Source organism: Oryzias latipes, chromosome 14 (genome assembly GCF_053564925.1).
Source record: "Oryzias latipes strain Hd-rR chromosome 14, Olatipes_Hd-rR_3.1".
Classification (NCBI taxonomy): domain Eukaryota; kingdom Metazoa; phylum Chordata; class Actinopteri; order Beloniformes; family Adrianichthyidae; genus Oryzias; species Oryzias latipes.
The window spans coordinates 30,186,763-30,207,133 of NC_136250.1; the positions used below are offsets into that span (position 1 = coordinate 30,186,763).

At 44.7% G+C, this 20,371-nt stretch overlaps 1 protein-coding gene across 5 annotated transcripts; it reads left to right on the forward strand.

The window, feature by feature from the left end:
- The first annotated feature begins 3,886 nt into the window (after positions 1 to 3,886).
- On the forward strand, positions 3,887 to 20,214 carry LOC101170453 (dual specificity protein kinase CLK2). Of its 5 annotated transcripts, none has more exons than XM_078930877.1 (13): positions 4,177 to 4,279; positions 8,955 to 9,074; positions 9,255 to 9,328; positions 9,516 to 9,672; positions 16,326 to 16,392; positions 16,537 to 16,650; positions 16,993 to 17,159; positions 17,415 to 17,509; positions 17,580 to 17,709; positions 17,788 to 17,870; positions 17,951 to 18,030; positions 18,587 to 18,677; positions 18,751 to 20,214. In XM_078930877.1, the coding sequence occupies exons 2-13, from the start codon at positions 9,044 to 9,046 to the stop codon at positions 18,901 to 18,903; spliced, it is 1,242 nt and encodes a 413-aa protein (XP_078787003.1). In that variant the 5' UTR covers positions 4,177 to 4,279; positions 8,955 to 9,043; the 3' UTR covers positions 18,904 to 20,214. The 5 variants fall into 5 exon arrangements, with proteins under 5 accessions (XP_023818526.1, XP_078787003.1, XP_078787002.1 ...); XM_078930876.1 differs by having other exon boundaries at positions 4,187 to 4,279; positions 8,947 to 9,074; XM_078930878.1 differs by lacking the exon at positions 4,177 to 4,279 and having other exon boundaries at positions 8,961 to 9,090.
- Positions 20,215 to 20,371: the final 157 nt, after the last annotated feature.

Genomic DNA, 20,371 nt, shown 5'->3' on the forward strand with positions numbered 1-20,371 from the left:
CTCTGTCTTCTTCTCCAGCCAAAACTCAGCTGAAGAACGGTGATCTTCTAGATTTTTCAGGGTTTTTTGACATTCAGAGCGCCAAAAAGTCTTTGCTTTCCTTCTCCATCTTTCCTCGTCTCCGTCCTCTTGTCCTTCGCTTCATTGGCTCTTTATCAGGACATTGTCCTCCTTGTCAGAACCCCCTTTAAAAAGCCCCCGTCTTCCCGGTCGCTCTTCTTCCCGCTTTCACTCCATCGTCTCCCGTTGTCCCTCTTTGTCCCAGTCTCGCCTGTCCTCTCCACCTCCACCCTCTCCTCCCTTTCTCCCCCTCTCTCTTCATTTCCCAGCAGTGCGCGTGCCCCAGGTTGCCCCCCTCCCCATTTACCTCATCAATAACCATGTCCTGTGTGTGTGTGTGTGTGTGTGTGTGTGAGCTGTGCATTAGGAAAATTGGTTCTCTGCGACGCAGAGCAGTTTTACCAAAGTAATCACAGCTTATGGCGATGGAGGCAGAGAGATGGTCTGGCTCGGATTCTTCTGCAGCTGAAGTATGCACTGCTGCTGCAGAGCACTCACGTGCACACTCATGTGCACGAGCTCACGCACAATCACTGCCACCATCATTCAAGTGGACATTAAAGCAAGCGGGCCGGCCGTCCCAGTCAACTTTTAAACTCAATTAGAGTATGAGGAACCTCCTGGTCTGCTGCGGTCCAATTCAATAAGCTTTATTGGTCTGACGAACAATACATTGTATGGAGTTTGGTTTGTAATCAATACAAGCAATCAAATATTAACAGTTTTGCTCCCAAGTGACTACAGACATGAATGAGACCCAGACTCATGCATACGAATGTGATCTTCTGGCTCTTGCAGTCTGCAGGTCCGGTTCTCCACGAGAACTGTCAGAGGAGCAAACTCTGGTATTTAGAGGTCCATCTTCCCAAAGCCACCTGGAAAAACCATTTTCAGTTTGTTAAAACTCTTGAGTGTGTGGGTGGAGAGACCCTGTCTTTGTCTTCACTGTACTGAGTTAAGGATGCCTTTACCTGGTGAATTCAAGGCTTTAAAGTCTCACTCCAATCATCTTTTGACTATTTTTAAAGCGTTCCCAGCGGTCTTTAATTATGTTTAGGATTTATTTAGTTGAAATTTTAAAAAGAGTGTCGTTTTCTAGAACACAGTTCCTGCAAAGGGACAGGAGTTCACTAAAATCTACCTCTGACTTGTGGGCGGGACAGTTGGCGCAGAGAAGACCCACCCTTCCGTTTCCGTGTCAGCCCAAACAAACAGCCCAAAAAACATTAGCGGCTCAACAATAATGGTGAGCAATATTGTGGCTATCCATCCGTCCAGTTCTGATCCAGATTCCAGCTCCGACGAGGAAAACAAAGACGTTCGTGGATATATTTGTCTGACAGTGGATGATCAGAATGGAGCGGAGCAGGAAGCTTTTGGCCAAACGATTGTAGTTTGTTCGTCATAAATAGGATCCTTTCAAACGGCATTTTTCCATCTGCTCCTGATTCACGATTTGAATAAAAGAATACTCCGCAATGCAGTTTTTGGCTTTATTTTCTTTATATACTGTATATCCTTCTTCATCAGAAAAACACATGTTAAAAACACAATGGATTTTCTTTATTCCATCTGCTTAGTTCTAGATTTTGCAGCACAAAATCTCCATTTAAGTCATTTTTTCTTTTGTCAGAAACACCGTCTGACATTTTTTTTGGGGGGGGGGGGGTGGAACTGCTGGTTCTGGTGTTTCTCATCTCCACTAAAAGGTTCACATATTTACTGTCAATGTGAATAAAGACAGGCAGCCTCATTGCAAAGCTTTCTTGTAAAAAAGGCCTTTTGTGGAAAAGATCCAGAATGTGGGTTTGGACTATGCAGCACCCCCTGCTGGCAATGACATGTAACCGCAACTAACCAAGCTCTTTGAAACGATGTTGTTTTTAGCATGTTAAACTCCACTTAAATATTTTCTGAAGATTGCTTAAAACAGTAAATACCTGAACATCTTCATAGCTTTGGGTCACCTGAGTCAGTTTAGGCTGGCTCGGTTTTGGTCACTTTGTCCTTTACCGTTCTTCCCTCTTCTTGATCAGACATTAGAAACATTAAAATATAAAAGGCGCATATTTTAAACATTACCTCTGAGAAATCTATACATTTTTAACACAAAGTACTACTAACTGCATGCGTTTTTATGTGTGCAATACATTCAATGTTTTGTGGTTTTTGGAATCTGTATGTACTAGGCTGACTCACTCGAAACAGTGCAGAGATGTTGTTTGTAAAGTGAGTGTCAGAAAAACACACAAGTACATAACAATTATAAGTAACGTATGAGCCACCTTAAGGTGAAAAACTGCAGGGATTTGGGGAAAATTGAACTTTATCAGCTGAAGGAAAACTGCCACGTTTCAGTGCGAGGGTCTGTCTGTCTGCCCCGCCCACCTGCAGCTTTGGCGATGATTTAATAGTAGCTTTCTTGTTGTTGTTGTTTTTCCAGGTTCAGTTTCAGGCTGTAAACTAAAGATAGTTTATTTGAATGCTCTTTGGTAAAGGACTAACACTCAGGAAAGGTTACGAAGCCGTCAGAGGAGCATTCCTTTGGATGCTTGCAAAGTTTTTATTCTTGACTTGTGAGCTGCAACAAGAGCAAAATGTTCTGCAGAATTTTATCCTTGAATAGAAAAAGTTGTCATTTATCTATTGACAGATGTTTAACATCTTTTTATACAGAGAATGTGGATCAAAGAGTGAGGGAAATGTTTAAATTGTGAATGAGTGTAAGTGAGGAAATAAAGTTTACTTTATTTATCCCACAATGAGGAAATTGTTCTCCGTATTTGAACCATCCCCTGGGGGAGCGACGAGCCACGCTGGGGAGACAGCGGCTGGCTGGGGAGGGCGGGGTTCGAGCTGCCAACCCTTGGGTTGTTGGACGTCCTGCTCTACCGCCTGAGCCACTTGCCGCCTATAAAGCAGTTAAACAAAGTAAAATCAATCTAAAAAACACTGAAGCAGAATATTTTGTAAAATCAGTTTGGAGGTCGGACAGCTGACACTGATAGAGGTCAGTAACCTGAATGAGGGTGAATCCATCAGAGGAACATATCGTGGTAGATGTTCCAGATATGGGGAGCCCAAAGAGGAGGTTCATGGATGTAGAGAATGAGGACATGAGGCTACTTGCTGATGTACTACCAAGTCCTGCTGAATTGAAATGGCTCCAATCACTGGTAATCAAGTTTAGTCCAATCTGAATTTATAAGAAAATCAAAAGTCTTCTGGTATATGTTTAGGTAGTCTTTGCAGTGGTTTTACGTAGTTTAATATACAAGTAAAGCAGAGTATCATCAGCATACTGTTGCAATGACAATGTAAAACAATTGGTACCAAGCCCAGAGCCCTATGCTACGTCATGGCTAACTGGTTCAGAAACCTATTTGGTCCTTCATATAGCTAGTTATGGACTAATCTGGATGCAGCCAAAGACACGACACTTGATTTAGAAGACTTGAGACTTTGGGTCTTGTGAATATTCATCAGCTGAGTTCTTTTTTTTAAATTTCAGGTCATTGCTGATTTAAAACTTGACCTTAAATGATAACTAAATATTTCAGATTAGATTTTGACTTGGAAAAGAGATTTGTGAGCATCTCTGGAAGCTGGAAGTCGTCCAAACCAACCAGTCCTTGTGATTCGGATCAGAGACATAATCTGGTTTTACACGTTTGATTCATTGTTGGTCATTATTTCTCTGCTAAAGTTTCTGTTTTTACTAGGTTCTCATAACTTACCAATGTCACTCCTTTCATTGACTGAATGTGGTGTTCACATGTTGAGGTTTGGAATTGTGACCAGAATGCTTTGTGTTTTTCATTTCTGTTCTTTGACATCTACATGTTTCTCTCAGATCCAGTGTGTGGAGGTACATCAGAAATATCCCGTGCATCATCCCGCTCCAGCAGACCCACATCAGACACAGGACACCCTGTTTTCTGCAGCCCGATGAAAGAGGAGCTCCTGCAGGCCCAGGCCAGAGGTCCAGGCAGGAGCGGGTCTCTTTTCACCGCACTTGGCTGAGTGTTTTACTGCTTCCAAGTGTACAGGAATGTCCACGGCTTGGTTTTCTGGAGGCAGCATATCGTTTAATTGCCCCACGGACGCCATTTCTGCCACTCTGAGTTTGGCAGCTGCAGCGGGGCAACAGGACTTTGCAGGGAGGAGAAAACGGAAAGGAGGAAGCAGAAGGAGCAGAAACAGACGAACAAGAACAAAGGTGTGACATGTTTGAGCTTTAAAAGATAAAAATAAGATGATTAAAGCTCATTAATTAATTATTATGTTTAAATACTTAATCTTTGACTCTAAAAGATTTCTCTGCCACGGCTTTAATTACAATATTAACGGCAAAAGATGATAGTTTAATAAACAAAGTCCCTTTGTCCTAAAGTAAAAATATGATATATTTAGAGGTATGAGCTTTGTTGAACAAATAGAACTATAATTTTTTTAATTAAGTTTTAGACGAGATGTTATTGTAGTTTGGGTTTTATATTAAACGTCAATTAAACATATTTGCTTTGACACAAAAGCTCAATTTTGCATCATTGGAATTAAAAAATGATCTAAATATTATTCTGCTCAATGTTGTCTGAAAATCAATCATGATTTTCCTTTTAAATCTTTCTAAAAAGTAACAACGACGTGGAAGAACGCAAGGTTCAGCTTGATTTGGTGCAAAATTCATGAACAATATTTTCATCATAATTAAAAAAAGAGATTTTGTTAAATATTTTTAAAAGTTTTATGTATTAAAACCCCACTTAATCTTCCCTTTAAAGGAAATTTAATCGTATAATTGATGACATGTTCCCACTAACATACAGGGAGGACGTGTTTGGTCTTTGTCTCATGGCTCAGATGTTTGGAACAGATCTCCTCCATGTGTCGGGAACCTTCACTTTCTTCTGCCTGTGTTTAGTTTCTCATGAATTTGAACTTTTCTTTGTCAAAAAACAGATTTTTATGGATTACCAATCTTATAGGAACCTGACTTCCATCATAATCTATTCTAGACCATCGGCTCATTGACATTTTCTTTAAAAAAAACAGTAAAACTTTAGTGCAAAAAAGTTCATAGTGTCTGTATGTATTAGATGATTTCTTAGGTTACTTTGTATCAGACACGGTTGTGTCTCACATACCTGACATGTTTCTGCGGAAGCCTTCATCAGAGTCGTCATAATGGATCGTCATCAGGTGGTGGTGATGTGATGCGTCACATCACCACCACCTGATGACGACTCTGATGAAGGCAAAGTGCTTCCGCAGAAACATGTCTGGTATGTGAAACACATCCATGTCTGATACAAAGTAACCTAAGAAATAAAGTAACTTTAGATTTAAAACATTTTCTTCTTTTTTTTATTTAAGCAGAAGACATGACTAAATCTGACAAATGAAACCTGGCAGATTCAATTAAAGTTTTCACATTAATTTGAAACATATTGATCAGTCGAGCAACGAGATAAGCAATCAGCTATCTTTGTTTGTCTACTTCTAACAGAGAAGTAACAGATCCAGATCAATCTGTCTGAGGCAGAATGGAATTGAATCGAATCTTTACCATTGAAAAAAATTGTTTCAAAATGAGATGAATCGCTAATTGAAACTGTAAAATGCTATTTGGATTGAGGTACAGTAGATTTTTTTGACTATAAGCTAAACCGACCAATCAGAGCGGACTCCACACATGTGATGTCATCAACACGGATCAGTCCATCATTCCAGTCCAATGTGTGGACAGACTTTGACTAGAGTCATGTGACTATCCAGTGTCCAGAATGTTCTAAGAATGTTCCCTTTGGATTCTTTGGATGTGGAAAAACAACAGTGGTGAACTTTAGGAAACTAACAAGTGAATGGATTTGACATTCATTCTAGTTTACTTGTCGGTTTGGACACAGATTTCATTAACTTGATGATCTGGAAGAAATCCAAGAATCTGGAAAACTGTTCAGTAGCAGGAATTTCTGTCTGAGTCTCACTGCTGGAAGTTTGGGATAAAGATGTCCGTTGAGGGTTTTGGCCGATGGGTCTTTGCGTGAATTTGGTTTTTTAGCTGTTCAACATTTTTTGTCAGTTGAGAATTACACAATTTACGCATATTTACGTCGTTTATTCGCAATTATTACGTAAATCCTACCCAATTGTATGTGATTTTTGCAGGATGCATATGCAAATTTGTGGCTTTCCACGACCGTTCCACATATGTCTGATGAACTTTTCATACATTTACTACCCGTGAATAACTTCTACATCACATATACGGCGCACATATCACATTAAGATGACTTATACCACGGTCTGGGGGAATTCTCAATGCCGATTGGCTGCTGGGTGTGGATTAAAAAGTCATAATGGCCACCTAAAAAAGAAGTTAAGTCTTCTGCATCTTCTTCAAAACAAACTTTAGCGTCATTGTCTGGACAAAAACAGGCGGTAAAAGGGGAACTTTCTCTCTGATCTGATGCTTTATTCGATCCATCATGACCATCAGCATATTTATTGCTCTCCTTTGCCGCTGAAGTTGATGTCCCGTTACCATGACAACGCGCCGCACCACGCAGACGACAAATAGTCCACTAATTGTGAAAAAAAGCAATTCAAACAGAGAATGAGAAGATAAGACAAAAATGAGAAGAATAAAGGCCTAAAAACTGGTTGAATATTTTATTTCCTTTGTAAGTGACGGTGGTAGAAGCAGGTTAATGGCCTTCAGAGGGTTCATCATCAGAATGAATGCACTCCGCATCACGTCGCATGGCTCAGGCTTCCACTGTGTGACTTCGTTTATGATAATACACACTTCGTCGGCCGTAAACCCTTACCTAATTGACACACGTTCGACATTGGTTTCCGTGTTCTTTGGCGTGGTTCATTCCTACTTCTGTGGTTTTATAGTTGCCCATTCCTGATACATCTGTGAAAATCTCTCGTAAAGAACAAAACTTTCCTCACTTTTTTCCACATATGTTCATGCATGACCAATTTGTATCTGTGCCATATGCTCAAACTGTACACAGTGGCTGTGTGACACGGCCTTAAAGAAATGAGACAAGATATAAACCGACTACATCATATATCAAATTGCAAACGGTCATAAACCAAACCATAAAAAAGATTCAGTCCCATAGTTCAAACAATAATTAAACCTCCCAACTGCAGGAGTCTAGAATGATAAAATGATTTTTCAAGTTCCAGAGGTGATGAGAACTACCTCCTTTCATGTTTTAATCAGAGAGTGGCTGGTGGTGACTGCTGGAGGATTTAAAGTTGAGTGACAACATCTCACATGTTGTCCTGAGGAGGAAGAAGAGGAGGAGGAAAAGGAGGAGGAGGAGGAGGAGGAGGAAGAGGGGGCCTCCTTCCTGATTTACAGTTGGTCCGTTCCGTCTGTCACTGGCATTAATTACAGACAAAAATGCAAATGTCTGTGAACCCAAATCAGACCGAACCCTATGCTTCAATCAAATGTTTGATTATTTAATTGAAAGTATAGAACTGTGGGGGATTGATTGAGAACCCCCCCCCCCCCCCCCCCCCCCAAACGACAGCAATGCTATTTGTGGAAGCGCTCTGGAGGGGAGGGGCTTTCATGAAGCTCGAGCACTGACAGGTGTAATGCCGAGGGTCAGGTGAAGGCAATAAATCCACACGCCGCCACACGCCCGCTAAAAGAGACGCGCCTGCTGCTGTCAAAATGCCAATCACCCAAAAAAATCAGGTATCTTCAAACGCATCGTCTGTAGGAAAAAGGTTTTAGTGTGAACTTTATACGCGTCTGTCCAAAAGACAAACAGAGACGGTTCTGACAGATTTAGGATCAAAAACTTTCCTTCTCGTTGCTTTACTGCAGGTTTCAGGTTCATTCATCATAAATGGCATTTCCCACCAAACCTGTGCACGAACTGCAGAGCTTCAGGAGAAATATGATCATTTAGATCATAGAACATTTAATTTTCTGTGTCAAATGAGAAAGGCAGGTTTTTTCTTTCCCTTTTTTCAAGTTATATCATTTTCTTTTAATCATATCATTATCCTGAATCCTAGACATGTAAATAAAATACAGAGTTTTTCTCATCCGGCTGTAAGTGAAGAAAAACTTAAAAAATCTCAAAATATTTTCCAGATTTCTGAATTTTTTATGTTGTCCCTGAAATGTCTATTAAATGAAGGAGCGCCAGTGGCTCCGTTGGGTGAGCAGGTTGGCCAATGATGTTCAATCCCCAGTCATCTGCAGTTGTGTCCTTGGGCAAGACACTTCACCCTCCTTCAGTGTGCCTCCACTGAGTATGCGTATGAATGTCCAGGTGATGGTCAGAGGGGCCGTAGGCGCCAACTGGCAGCCACACCCCCATCAGTCTGCCCAGGACAGCTGAGACTACATCAGTAGTTACTGTCAGTAACACAGTAGTTACCGTCACCAAACACGAATGAATAATGGACACATTGGAGGAACTTTGTGCGTCTGGAAAAGTGCACATAAATCCATAACTATTATTAAATTCCACCAACTATTCATTATTAAAACTTCCGATCAGGGGCAAGGTAAACATTTGTTTAATTTATGTGATTATGAAAATCTGAAACAACTAAATGATGATTACCAAAAATGTGATGTTTTAACCTAAAATTTTAAATTTGTCAGGCTTTCCTCCAAATTGTCTGGGATGATCTCAGCTTTTAACAGTTTTCTGAGGCTGGAGGCTGCAACTGCTCTCTGAGAAACCTGAGAGGACATTTGTTCAGCAAATATTTTGAGCGTGTGAGACGCTGCAGAAGATGGAGGCTCTTGCTGAGATCTGTCAGAAACTTCCTTCCAGCCCTCATTGCAAACATCAGCTCCGGCTTCCATACATCTATGTAAATAATCTTCTCAAGGCTGGCAGCTGCTTCACATCCGACAAAGAATTTTCCACGAAGACTGAACTTGGTCGATCGGAGCTGCAGGGTCGGGGGGGTCGTGGACTCCAGCGTCATGGGCAGGAAAGACAACAAATCGTGGGAAAGTAACAGCTCTTCCAGGTGTCTATTTCACTTTTTAGACTTTGAAATCTGAAAAGTTTTTGCTCTCCTGAAATCATTAAACAGTTTTTAAAACCTGTTGAACGTAAAAGAAGAGAAGCAGAGTTTGACAGTAATTGGATTCAAACAGGAAGTCACTTCTCTTTCTTCATGCGTGTACAAAGCTGAGCATGCCTCTGGTGCATCAGGGAGTTTGAAGCTGCGAGCGCAACGACCCACGCTGGAGATTTATGGGACGGTGAGAGTTTGCTGCCTTGCTTCCGTCAGGCTGAAGGACTGTGAGCCAAGTTAGTCTTGGCTTTTCATTTACTCAAAAATAACAACTTGGACGAGTTGAGTTTTCTGACAATCAAGTCCAACAACTGGATTCGATGTTCAAACTGTGATCTTCTGGTTCTTTTCCCTCCCTGTTCATTGTCCAACAGCCGGGAACTTCCCCGAATCGTCAGATGACCTTCCTGTGCGACGGTGGCGTCTGTGCTGATGATGCTCCAGAAGACGGCAGACGGAGGGAAGACAGTATGGAGGACGATGAAGGAGGACAGCTGGACTATCACAGCGGCTTCGTGTTCAAAGAAAGATGTAAAACCTTTTTTATTTAACTCATCAAATTCAAATTTCAAACATTTCAAGAACTGTAATATTTATTATTCCTGAAAGTCAAGTGTCCTGAATTATTTTGTGTGTGTTTTGATGCCATGAGTAACCAATCGGTGGCTTCTTCTCAGACCGGTTTTTCTGGCATAATACACTTTTTTCTTCTTCTTAGATTAGGTTCAATGCTCAAGGTGTTAGTAAAGGGTAAAAGTCTAGTCTACAATTTTGCCACCAAATTTGAATCTAAATAAAGTTCAAATTATTTGAACAGTACTTATTGAAGTCCGAATTCAAACTTGAATTTGCACTCAAATGGGGGCCTGATTTTCCTATTGACGCGACTGTGACATCAACAAAACTTGGCGTGTTGGTTCAGCCCGTTTTTGGAAAAGATCGTAATTCAATGACGACCACGATGCTTGAAATAATCCCAGTTGACGCCATAGACTGTATGTGAGAGGCGGACGGAGTGACCCCTCCTCCCTGGCGTTCCAAACAGGAAGTACCTGCTGGCTCCAAAAAGCCACAATAATAAATCAGTCATTCTATTGGGTCACAAGAACCCTTCGTGCTCTGATGTTGTTCATGTTCTTGATGATCCCCTTTTTTCGTATTGTTCTGTAGTTCAAGTTATGCAAGTTATAAACTGACCAATCAGATGTCTCAATAAAAGTAGGGGAGCCTGTTTGCCCCCACGTCCAACATTCAAAATGTTTGACAGGTTTTGTGTAGCCTGCCTTTAAGTGGTAGGGGTGTGGCCTTTCAACGAGCTCACTCCTGATTGATGACAGTGGTTGCCATAGAAACATTGACTCAGACCAACTTGGACCAATCGCTGCTCACTGATGATGTCTGGCTCCAATATTGCAGTGTCCATATCCCGAAGAAATGGTGACTGAATTGACTTCCCTTGGTTCGAACCCGGAAGTAAACACTTTTCTATGGGGGATGGTACTCAGTCCAGTTCTCTGATACAGACAATGGTTCAGACCAATATGTCATGTGACCATAGGTTCACGGTTAGTTGTGTGGAACATTTTCTCCATTCATCCATCCATCTTCCTCCGCTTATCCGGGACCGGGTCGCGGCGGCAGCAGACTGAGCAGAGATGCCCAGACCTCCCTCACCCCAGCCACTTCCTCCAGCTCCTCTGGGGGAACCCCGAGGCGTTCTCAGGCCAGTCGAGAGACGTAGTCTCTCCAGCGTGTCCTGGGTCTTCTCCGGGGCCTCTGCCCAGTGGGACATGCCCGGAACACCTCTCCAAGGAAGCGTACAGGAGGCATCTGGACTAGATGCCCGAGGCACCTCAACTGGCTCCTATCGATGTGGAGGAGAAGCGGTTCTACTCCGAGCTCTCCGCAGGTGACCGAGCTTCTCACCCTATCTCTAAGGGAGCGCCCCGCCAGCCTACGGAGGAAGCTCATTTCAGCCGCTTGTATTCAGGACCTCGTTCTTTCGCTCATGACCCATAGCTCATGACCATAGGTGAGTATTGGAACGAAGATCGACCGGTAAATTAAGAGCTTTGCTTTTCGGCTCAGCTCTCTCTTCACCACAACGGACCGATACAGCGACCGCATAACTACGGACGCCGCTCCGATCCGCCTGTCAATCTCACGCTCCGGTCTCGTGAACAAAACCCTCAGATATTTAAACTCCTCCACCTGGGGTAGGGATACTCCACCCGCCGAGAGATGGCAAGATACCTTTCTCCGGTCAAGAACCATGGCCTCGGATTTAGCGGTGCCGACCCTCATCTCAGCCGCTTCACACTCGGCTGCAAACCGCCCCATTGCACGCTGGAGGTCCTGGCTCCATGTAGCCAACAGGACAACATCATCTGCAAAAAGCAGAGAGGAAATCCTGTGGTCCCCAAACCAGATCCCCTCCGGCCCCTGGCTACGCCTAGAAATTCTGTTCATAAAGACTATGAACAGAACCGGTGATAAAGGGCAGTCCGGCCGGAGTCCAACGTGGACCGGGAACAGGTCTGACTTACTGCCGGCTATGCAAACCAAGCTCCTACTCTGGTCATACACAGACTGGACAGCCCTTAGTAAGGCTCCCCGGACCCCATACTCCCAGAGCACCCCCCACAGGATATCACGGGGGACGCGGTCGAATGCCTTCTCCAAATCCACAAAACACATATGGACTGGATGAGCGAACTCCCACAATCCCTCCAGCACCCTAGATAGGGTGTAGAGCTGGTCCACTGTTCCACGACCATGACGGAAACCGCACTGTTGTTCCTGGATCCGAGGTTCGACTATCAGACGGACTCTCCTCTCCAGTACCCTGGCATAGACTTTCCCAGGGAGGCTGAGGAGTGTAATTCCCCTGTAGTTGGAACACACCCTCCGGTCCCACTTCTTAAAGAGGGGAACCACCACCCCTGTCTGCCAGTCCAGTGGTACAGTTCCCGACTGCCACGCGATGCTGCAGAGACGTGTCAGCCAAGACACTCCCACAGCATCCAGAGACTTGAGATACTCAGGGCGGACCTCATCCACTCACCGGGGAGCCACCGGGGAGCTTGTTGACTACCTCTGTGACTTCAGCCCGGGTAATAGACAGGCTCACCCCAAGGTCCTCACTCTCTGCTTCTTCAAAAGAAGGCGTGTCAGTGGGATTGAGGAGATTCTCAAAGTATTCCTTCCACTACCCGACAATGTCCCCAGTCGAGGTCAACAGCCCCCCACCTGCAGTTAAAACTGTGCCTGTGGAGAACTGCTTTCCCCTCCTGAGGCGCCGGATGGTTTGCCAGAATTTCTTCGAGGCCAACCGATAGTCCTTCTCCATGGCTTCACCGAACTCCTCCCAGACCCGTGTTTTTGCCTCCACAACGGTCCGAGCCGCAGCTCGCTTAGACTGTCGATACCTGTCAGCTGCCTCTGGAGTCCCACAAGCCAGCCAGACCTGGTAGGACTCTTTCTTCAGCTTGACGGCATCCCTTACTTCCGGTGTCCACCACCGGGTTCGGGGGTTACCGCCGCGACAGGCACCAGAGACCTTGCGACCACAGTTCCAAGCAGCAGCAGAGACAATAGAAGTGGAAAACATGGTCCACTCGGACTCAATGTCCCCAACCTCCCTCGGTACCTGTTTGAAGTTCTCCCGGATGTGGGAGTTAAAGACTTCCCCAACGGAGGGCTCAGCCAGACGTTCCCAGCAGACCCTCACAGTACGTTTGGGTCTTCCAAGTCTTTCCGGCCTCCTTCCCCGCCAGCGAATCCAACTCACCACCAGGTAGTGATCGGTGGACAGCTCCGCCCCTCTCTTCACCCGAGTGTCCAAGACACAAGGCCGAACGTCACCTGAAACAACTACAAAGTCGATCATCGAGCTCCTGCCTAGGGTGCCCTGATGCCAGGTGTATTGATGGACACCCTTGTGCTCGAACATGGTGTTCGTTATGGACAATCTGTGACAAGCACAGATGTCCAAAAACAAAACACCACTCGGGTTCAGATCAGGGGGGGCATTCCCACCAATCAAGCCCCTCCAGGTAGCACTGTCATTGACCACGTGGGCGTTGAAGTCCCCCAGGAGGACAATGGAGTCCCCCTTTGGGGCACTTTCCAGTACCCGTACGAGAGACACCAAGAAGGCCTGGTACTCCAAGCTGCTGTTCGGCCCGTAAGCCGAAACCACAGTTGGAGACCTGTCCCCCACCCGAAGGCGGAGGGACATGACCCTCTCGTCCACCGGGGTGAACTCCAACACTTGGCGGCTAAGCTGGGGGCTCACGAGTAAGCCCACACCAGCCCGCCGCCTCTCACCTTGAGCAACTCCAGGGTGGTAAAGAGTCCAACCCCTCTCTAAGGACTGAGTTTCAGAGCCCAGGCTATGTGTGGAGGTGAGCCCGACTATATCTAGACGCAATCTCTCAACTTTTCGCACCAGCTCAGGCTCCTTCCCTCCCAGAGAGGTGACAGTCCATGTCCCAGAAGCCAAGTTCCACGACCGGGGTTTGGCCCGCCGAGGCACCTGCCCTGGACTGCCACCCAAACCACAATGCACCGGCCCCTTTTGGGGTCTCCTACGGGTGGTGGGCCCATGGGAGAGTGGTCCCACGCCGCTCCTTTGGGCTGTGCCCGACCGGGGCCCGTGGGAAAAGCCCCGGTCACCAGGCGCTCGCCTGCGAGCCCCAACCCTGGGCCTGGCTCCAGAGTGGGGCCCCCCGACTCCAATCCGGGCGACGTAATCGGGTCCTTGTTTTTACTCGTCATCAGTGGGTTCTGAACCACTCTTTGTCTGGCTCGTCACCCAGGACCTGTCTGCCATGGGTGACCCTACCAGGGGCTTAGGCCCCAGACAGCTTAGCTCCTGGGATCACTCGAGCTCTCAAACTCCCCCACCACGTAAAGGGGGCGGTTCACAGGGGAGGAACGTTTTCTCGTAGTTTTTTTTTTGTTGCACATCTGAAAAACTCAGATGAAAAACTCCAGATGACTCTGGAGGTCAGGAAGAAGAAGAGAGGGAAAACAGAAAAGAAGACCAAGTGGTGGAAGCTACAGAATGAAGAAACTTGTGAGGAATTTACGCAGAAGTTGAGGCAGGTCCTGGGTGGTCAGGATGAGCTTCCAGAGGACTGGGAAACTACAGCAGAGATTATCAGGGAAACAGGTAGGAAGGTGCTAGGTGTGTCATCTGGAAAGAGGAAAGACAGTAAAGAGACTTGGTGGTGGAATGAGGAAGTACAGGAATGCGTCCAGAGGAAGAGGTTGGCTAAAAGGAAGTGGGATGTAGAAAGGACTGAGGAAGGTAGACAGGAGTACAAGGAAGCGCAGCGTAAAGTGAAGAGAGAGGTGGCAAAGGCCAAACAGAAAGCTTACGATGAGCTATATGACAGGTTAGACACAAAGGAAGGAGAGAAGGACTTGTACAGGCTAGCCAGACAGAGAGACAGAGATGGGAAGGACGTGCAACAGATAAGGGTGATTAAGGACAGAGATGGAAAGGTGCTAACAACCCAAGAGAGTGTACAGAAAAGATGGAAGGAGTATTTTGAGGAGCTGATGAACGAGGAAAATGACAGGGAAAGAAGGGAGGAAGATGTGGTTGTTGTGGAGCAGGAAGTAGCAGAGATTGGAAAGGATGAGGTTAGGAAGGCTCTGAAAAGGATGAAGAGCGGAAAGGCCGTTGGTCCTGATGACGTACCTGTGGAGGTATGGAAGTGCCTAGGAGAGACAGCAGTGGAATTTCTAACAAGGTTGTTCAATAGGATTTTAGAGAGTGAGAAGATGCCTGAGGAATGGAGGAGAAGCGTTCTGGTTCCGATCTTTAAGAACAAGGGTGACACGCAGAACTGCAGCAACTATAGAGGAATAAAGTTGATGAGCCACACAATGAAGCTGTGGGAAAGAGTAGTGGAAGCCAGGCTTAGGAAGAAGGTGGAGATCTGTGAGCAGCAGTATGGTTTCATGCCCCGTAAGAGCACCACTGATGCCATTTTTGCTTTGAGAATGTTGATTGAAAAGTACAGAGAAGGTCAGAAGGAGCTGCATTGTGTGTTCGTAGATTTAGAGAAGGCGTATGACAGGGTGCCGAGGGAGGAGCTGTGGTACTGTATGAGGTCGTCTGGAGTGGCAGAAAAGTATGTCAGAGTAGTTCAGGACATGTATGAGAGAAGTATGACGGTGGTGAGATGTGCTGTAGGTCAGACAGAGGAGTTCAAGGTGGAGGTGGGACTACACCAAGGATCAGCTTTGAGTCCTTTTTTGTTTGCTATGCTGATGGACAGGCTGACAGACGAGGTAAGACAGGAATCTCCCTGGACAATGATGTTTGCGGATGACATTGTAATTTGCAGTGAGAGTAGAGAGCAGGTGGAGGAACAGCTAGAGAGGTGGAGGTTTGCTCTGGAAAGAAGAGGTATGAAGGTCAGTCGTAGTAAGACAGAATACATGTGTCTGAACGAGAGGGATCAAGGTAGAAGCGTTAGGTTACAGGGGACTGAGGTGAAGAAGGTGCAGGAGTTTAAGTACTTGGGGTCAACAGTTCAGTGTGATGGGGATTGTGGAAAAGAGGTGAAGAGGCGAGTGCAGGCAGGTTGGAGCGGTTGGAGGAAAGTGTCAGGAGTGTTGTGTGACAGAAGAGTGCCAGCAAGACTCAAAGGAAGGGTGTACAAGACAGTGGTGAGACCAGCTCTGCTCTATGGGTTAGAGACGGTAGCAGTGAGACAGAGACAAGAGGCTGAGATGGAGGTAGCGGAGATGAAGATGTTGAGGTTCTCCTTAGGAGTGACCAGGTTAGACAGGATAAGGAACGAGTACATCAGAGGGACGGCTCATGTTGCCTGTGTCAGCAACAAAGTCAGAGAAGCCAGACTGAGATGGTTTGGACATGTTCAGAGGAGGGATAGTGGATATATTGGTAGAAGGATGTTGGAGATGGAGCTGCCTGGCAGGAGGGCAAGAGGACGGCCAAAGAGGAGATACATGGATGTCTTAACAGAGGACATGAAGTTGGCTAATGTTAGGGTAGAAGATGTCCATGATAGAGTGAGGTGGAAAAGGATGATTCGCTGTGGCGACCCCTGATGGGAAAAGCCGAAAGAGAAAGAAGAAAGCACATCTGAAAAATGATAGTAGAAAAAGAGAATCTCCTCAAACTTCCAGTCTGCTTTTCCTAGATGAGGTGGTCTCCATTTTGGGGGAAGGAGCTTTTGGACGAGTGATGAAGTGTCTCGACAAGCGCAAGTAAGCCCAGCAAGCTGATCAATGGCCGACCTTACAGTCATTTTCCTAAAAGTTGTCTTTGAACTTTTGTTTTCATTGCATAGATTACAGCCAGAAAAAATCCAGAGTGTTCATTTTGTCTTTCCTTCAAACGTGTCTGTTTAGAGATGAGTTTGTGGCCGTGAAGATTCTGAGGAACTTTGAGAATTCCTATGAAACAGCCAGATTGGAGATTGCTGTTCTGGAAGAGATCAACAGTCTGGATGATGACAACAAATTGTAAGAAACAGCGTCAGCTCCCATGAAAATGATGTTTGTTTTTTTGTTCCTTTAACATGTTCTTGCTGCATTTTTCTGATAATGGAGGGCATACTCAAAGAAAATTAAGCTGAAAATTGTCTTTTTTTGAGTCATTCTTTATCAGAATTGCAATGAATCAGGAGCAGACAAAAAAATGCAGCTTGAAGAAGATCGTATTTGTGACATTTAAAATAGGCTGGGCGGGTCACTGCTTCCCGCTCCGGTACATTCTGATGCATCCACCTGCAGACAAACACATCCATGAACGTCTTCAGAGGTTAAGTTGCTGAAATGCTGCCGCTGGCTGCTCTCTCCTCTCAGTGCCTGTGTGCGGATGCTGGACTGGTTCAAACACAAACGCCACGTCTGCATCGTCTTTGAGCTGCTGGGTCTCAGCACCTTCGAGTTCCTCCGACAAAACGACTTCCTGCCGTTCAGCGTGGAGCAGATCCGACACATGGCCTTCCGAATATTCAGAGCAGTCAGCTGTGAGTCAAAGTTTCCTTCTTTCATGACATCTTTGATGCTTTTTTTTACCAATTGAGGCTGAAATATGCACACCAAACCTACAACTGATGTCCAATTTAGAAACTGTTTGCACTTTTTTTAAAAATGTCTGTGAGTGCTTAGTGGTAAAGAAATCTTAAATTGAAGCAACAAAATCAAGATAAGATTTATACCTTCAGTTTCTCTCAGTTTGTTAAAGGAAAATACTTTCAGTAATTTACATTTTGGTGTTGTAGTTCTGCATCGAAACAAGCTGACCCACACCGACCTGAAGCCAGAGAACATCCTGTTTGTGTCGTCTGACTTTGACCTGGAAGACGACCCGAAAACTGTGAGAGTCCAAAAAAATAAAGCCAAATCCGAGTTCTACTGCAGCTAAAGACGATGATTGTGTTTGTCAGATGCGTGTCTGCAGAAAGCCAAGAAGTCTAGAAGTAAAGGTGGTTGACTTTGGTACCGCCACCTTTGACCACCAACATCACCAGTCCTTGGTGTCAACACGCCACTACAGAGCGCCAGAAGTCATACTGGGTACGTCAACAACTGAAGCGCCTCATCTGAGACCAAACCGCTCAACGATCCAGAAATGTAACGTAGACGTTTGTGCAGATCTGGGCTGGAACCAATCGTGTGATGTTTGGAGTCTGGGCTGCGTCCTCTTTGAGTTTTACTTCGGACAGACGCTCTTTCCGGTTCGCACTCTTACTTTTTGAAAATAAACAAGTTCTAGAACGCAGCTCCCCAACATCCTGACAAAGTGTTTTGATTTTAGAGCCACGACTGTATGGAACATCTGGCCATGATGCAGGAAGTGCTGGGACCGATTCCTCCACATCTCCTGAAGCAAACCGGGTAATCAAACGTACATTTATCGTTATGGAAGAAACAAAAACCATCTCTGAAAATACAAACGGGACAAAGGTGCACAAAAAACACTGGCATCAGAGTTTTTCAAAAGACGGGCACAGGTTTATTTTACAGAGTTAATAACAAAGACGCATAAATCCATTATACCGTTAAATTACATCAACAACAGAATCCGACGGGTGCTGAACTCAACCAGTGGAAAGTTCATCCCAAGGAACCAACTGTCTCAAAACAGGAGTAAAGCACCAAAGTTTCAGTATTCAGCTGTCTGTGGGAGGGGCTGAGTCACTGGCTGCAGCACCAGCAGGTTAATGAAAAGACAAGAAATGGAATCCGGCTTATGTAGGTGTCCATTTTCAATCATCTCTAGGAGGATCTGTAGGTTTGTTACTCTTAAATCGTAAAAACGAATCCCAAACTTTGTTTACAGTAACAACAGTGGAAACGGTTACTTTACTCTGTTATTAGGGCGATGACCGACAGCAGAGGCGACATTCATTCCAGCTCATTCTTGCTTTCTTTGCGGATGCTGGTTCCTCAGGAAGAAGCATTTTGTTCAAGACGACCGGCTGAAGTGGGACCAGCAGAGTTCATCTGGGGACTGCGTCAGGGAACCCTGTCGCCCCCTAAAGGTAGAAACAGTACTCAGCAGCTGCTGCCGACAGCTGGAGGTCAAAGTTAAACCGTTTCCCTTTATTCCAATAGTCAATTGAGGCAGAGAGTGACGAAGAACAGCAGCTGCTGGACCTGCTAAGCTGCATGTTGGAGTACGACACCTGCAGGCGGATCACTCTGGAAGAAGCCCTCTGGCATCCTTTCTTTAGCCCAATGAGGGCAAAGCAGTCACCGCAGAGCTAACACACCCACCAAAGCAGCATCTACCTCGGGCTTTCTATCAGCTAAGTCCTTTATAAAGACTCTTACTTCTGGCTCGAATCACTTTAATCTGGCTTCAGAGTTCATTCCTGTTTGTTAGAAATGTTTGTGTTGATGACGCCAGCCCTCCGGTTTCTATCACAGCAGTTGACGTCTCACTGCCACCATCTTTTTTTAATCTGTTTTCAAAGCCTTCCCGGTGGTCTTTTAATCATGTTGATGACATTTTTAGCCAAAATCTGAAAACTTTTCGAAGACATGATTTCTGCAGAGCGGCAGGAGTTCACTGGAAATTCACCGGTCCCAGTTTCCCACAGTCTGACATCTCCTTGTCCAGCGTTTGGTGTTCACATCTGTAACTACTGAAAGGCTTTGGCGAACCTTGCAAGCTCCAGGTATCTGGTCTGGAGCAGTGCTGTGTTTTCTGAGGGTTTTAACAGAATCGTCTGCATCATGAAGTTTCACCTCATGAGTTCTTGAAATGTGTGTGTGAACATTTTGAGACTTTTTACTCAAAATCCTTTCTTCTTTGTTGGATAAAACAGCAGTGCATAAATCCCATTTCTTTTTCTTTAGTCAAACTGTGTTTGCCTGTTTGTTTCTCTGCTTTTATTTTGAAAGGGTTTCAGGTCAGCTCCTGCGTAAACCAAGTGTGAAGGAGCTGGTCTCACAAACTTATTTTAAAATACATGTAAAGATTTTTGTCAGGATTGCTGATTTCTGTTTGACATTCTGTTTACAATTTTCCACATTTGCTTTTATTTATTTTAATATTTGTGGATGTGTCATTGTTTCATGCACCTTGTTTAATTATTGTTTTTATTGTTGTAACTATCACAACGCTTCAGGATATTTTATCTAGAATTATTTAAGATCTTTGTTCTCCACGTTTCCCAGTTATAAATCTTTCAATTTTAAAGCAGTGCTTGTATTTTCAATATGTTAACCAGACTAAATTTGACAGATCTCTTCAGTTTTTTAGCTGATAACTCAACAGAACCGGGTTTTCTTGTCCTTCTGCTGGTTAGGATCAGACTATTTTATCTTATAAGTCATTTATTGCGTCACTTCTGCATAGGTGCTATGCAGAATGCGATGTGAATATTTGGAACGAGACTGTAAATAGAAATATGCAGATCATCAGGTGTTGTAAAAAAGGAGTGGGATCACACAAAATTTCTCTTCAACCCACTCCTTTTTAAGCACACTGTTCTGTTGCATCTGTCTATTTTAAACTCTTTTGTTTTTTTAGTGTTTGAAATAAAGAAATTGAATTAAAAAAAGTACAACTGCATTTGCTACAAAGTAGTTTTATTTCTGCATTAATAACTCCTAGTAGATCTGATTTTTATTCATTGCACAAATATTTCTGCTTTAATGTTATGGATTTAAAATGTGTTAGGCCAAGGGGACAACAGTTCTTATTGACTTTTTCGGACCTCAACAGAAG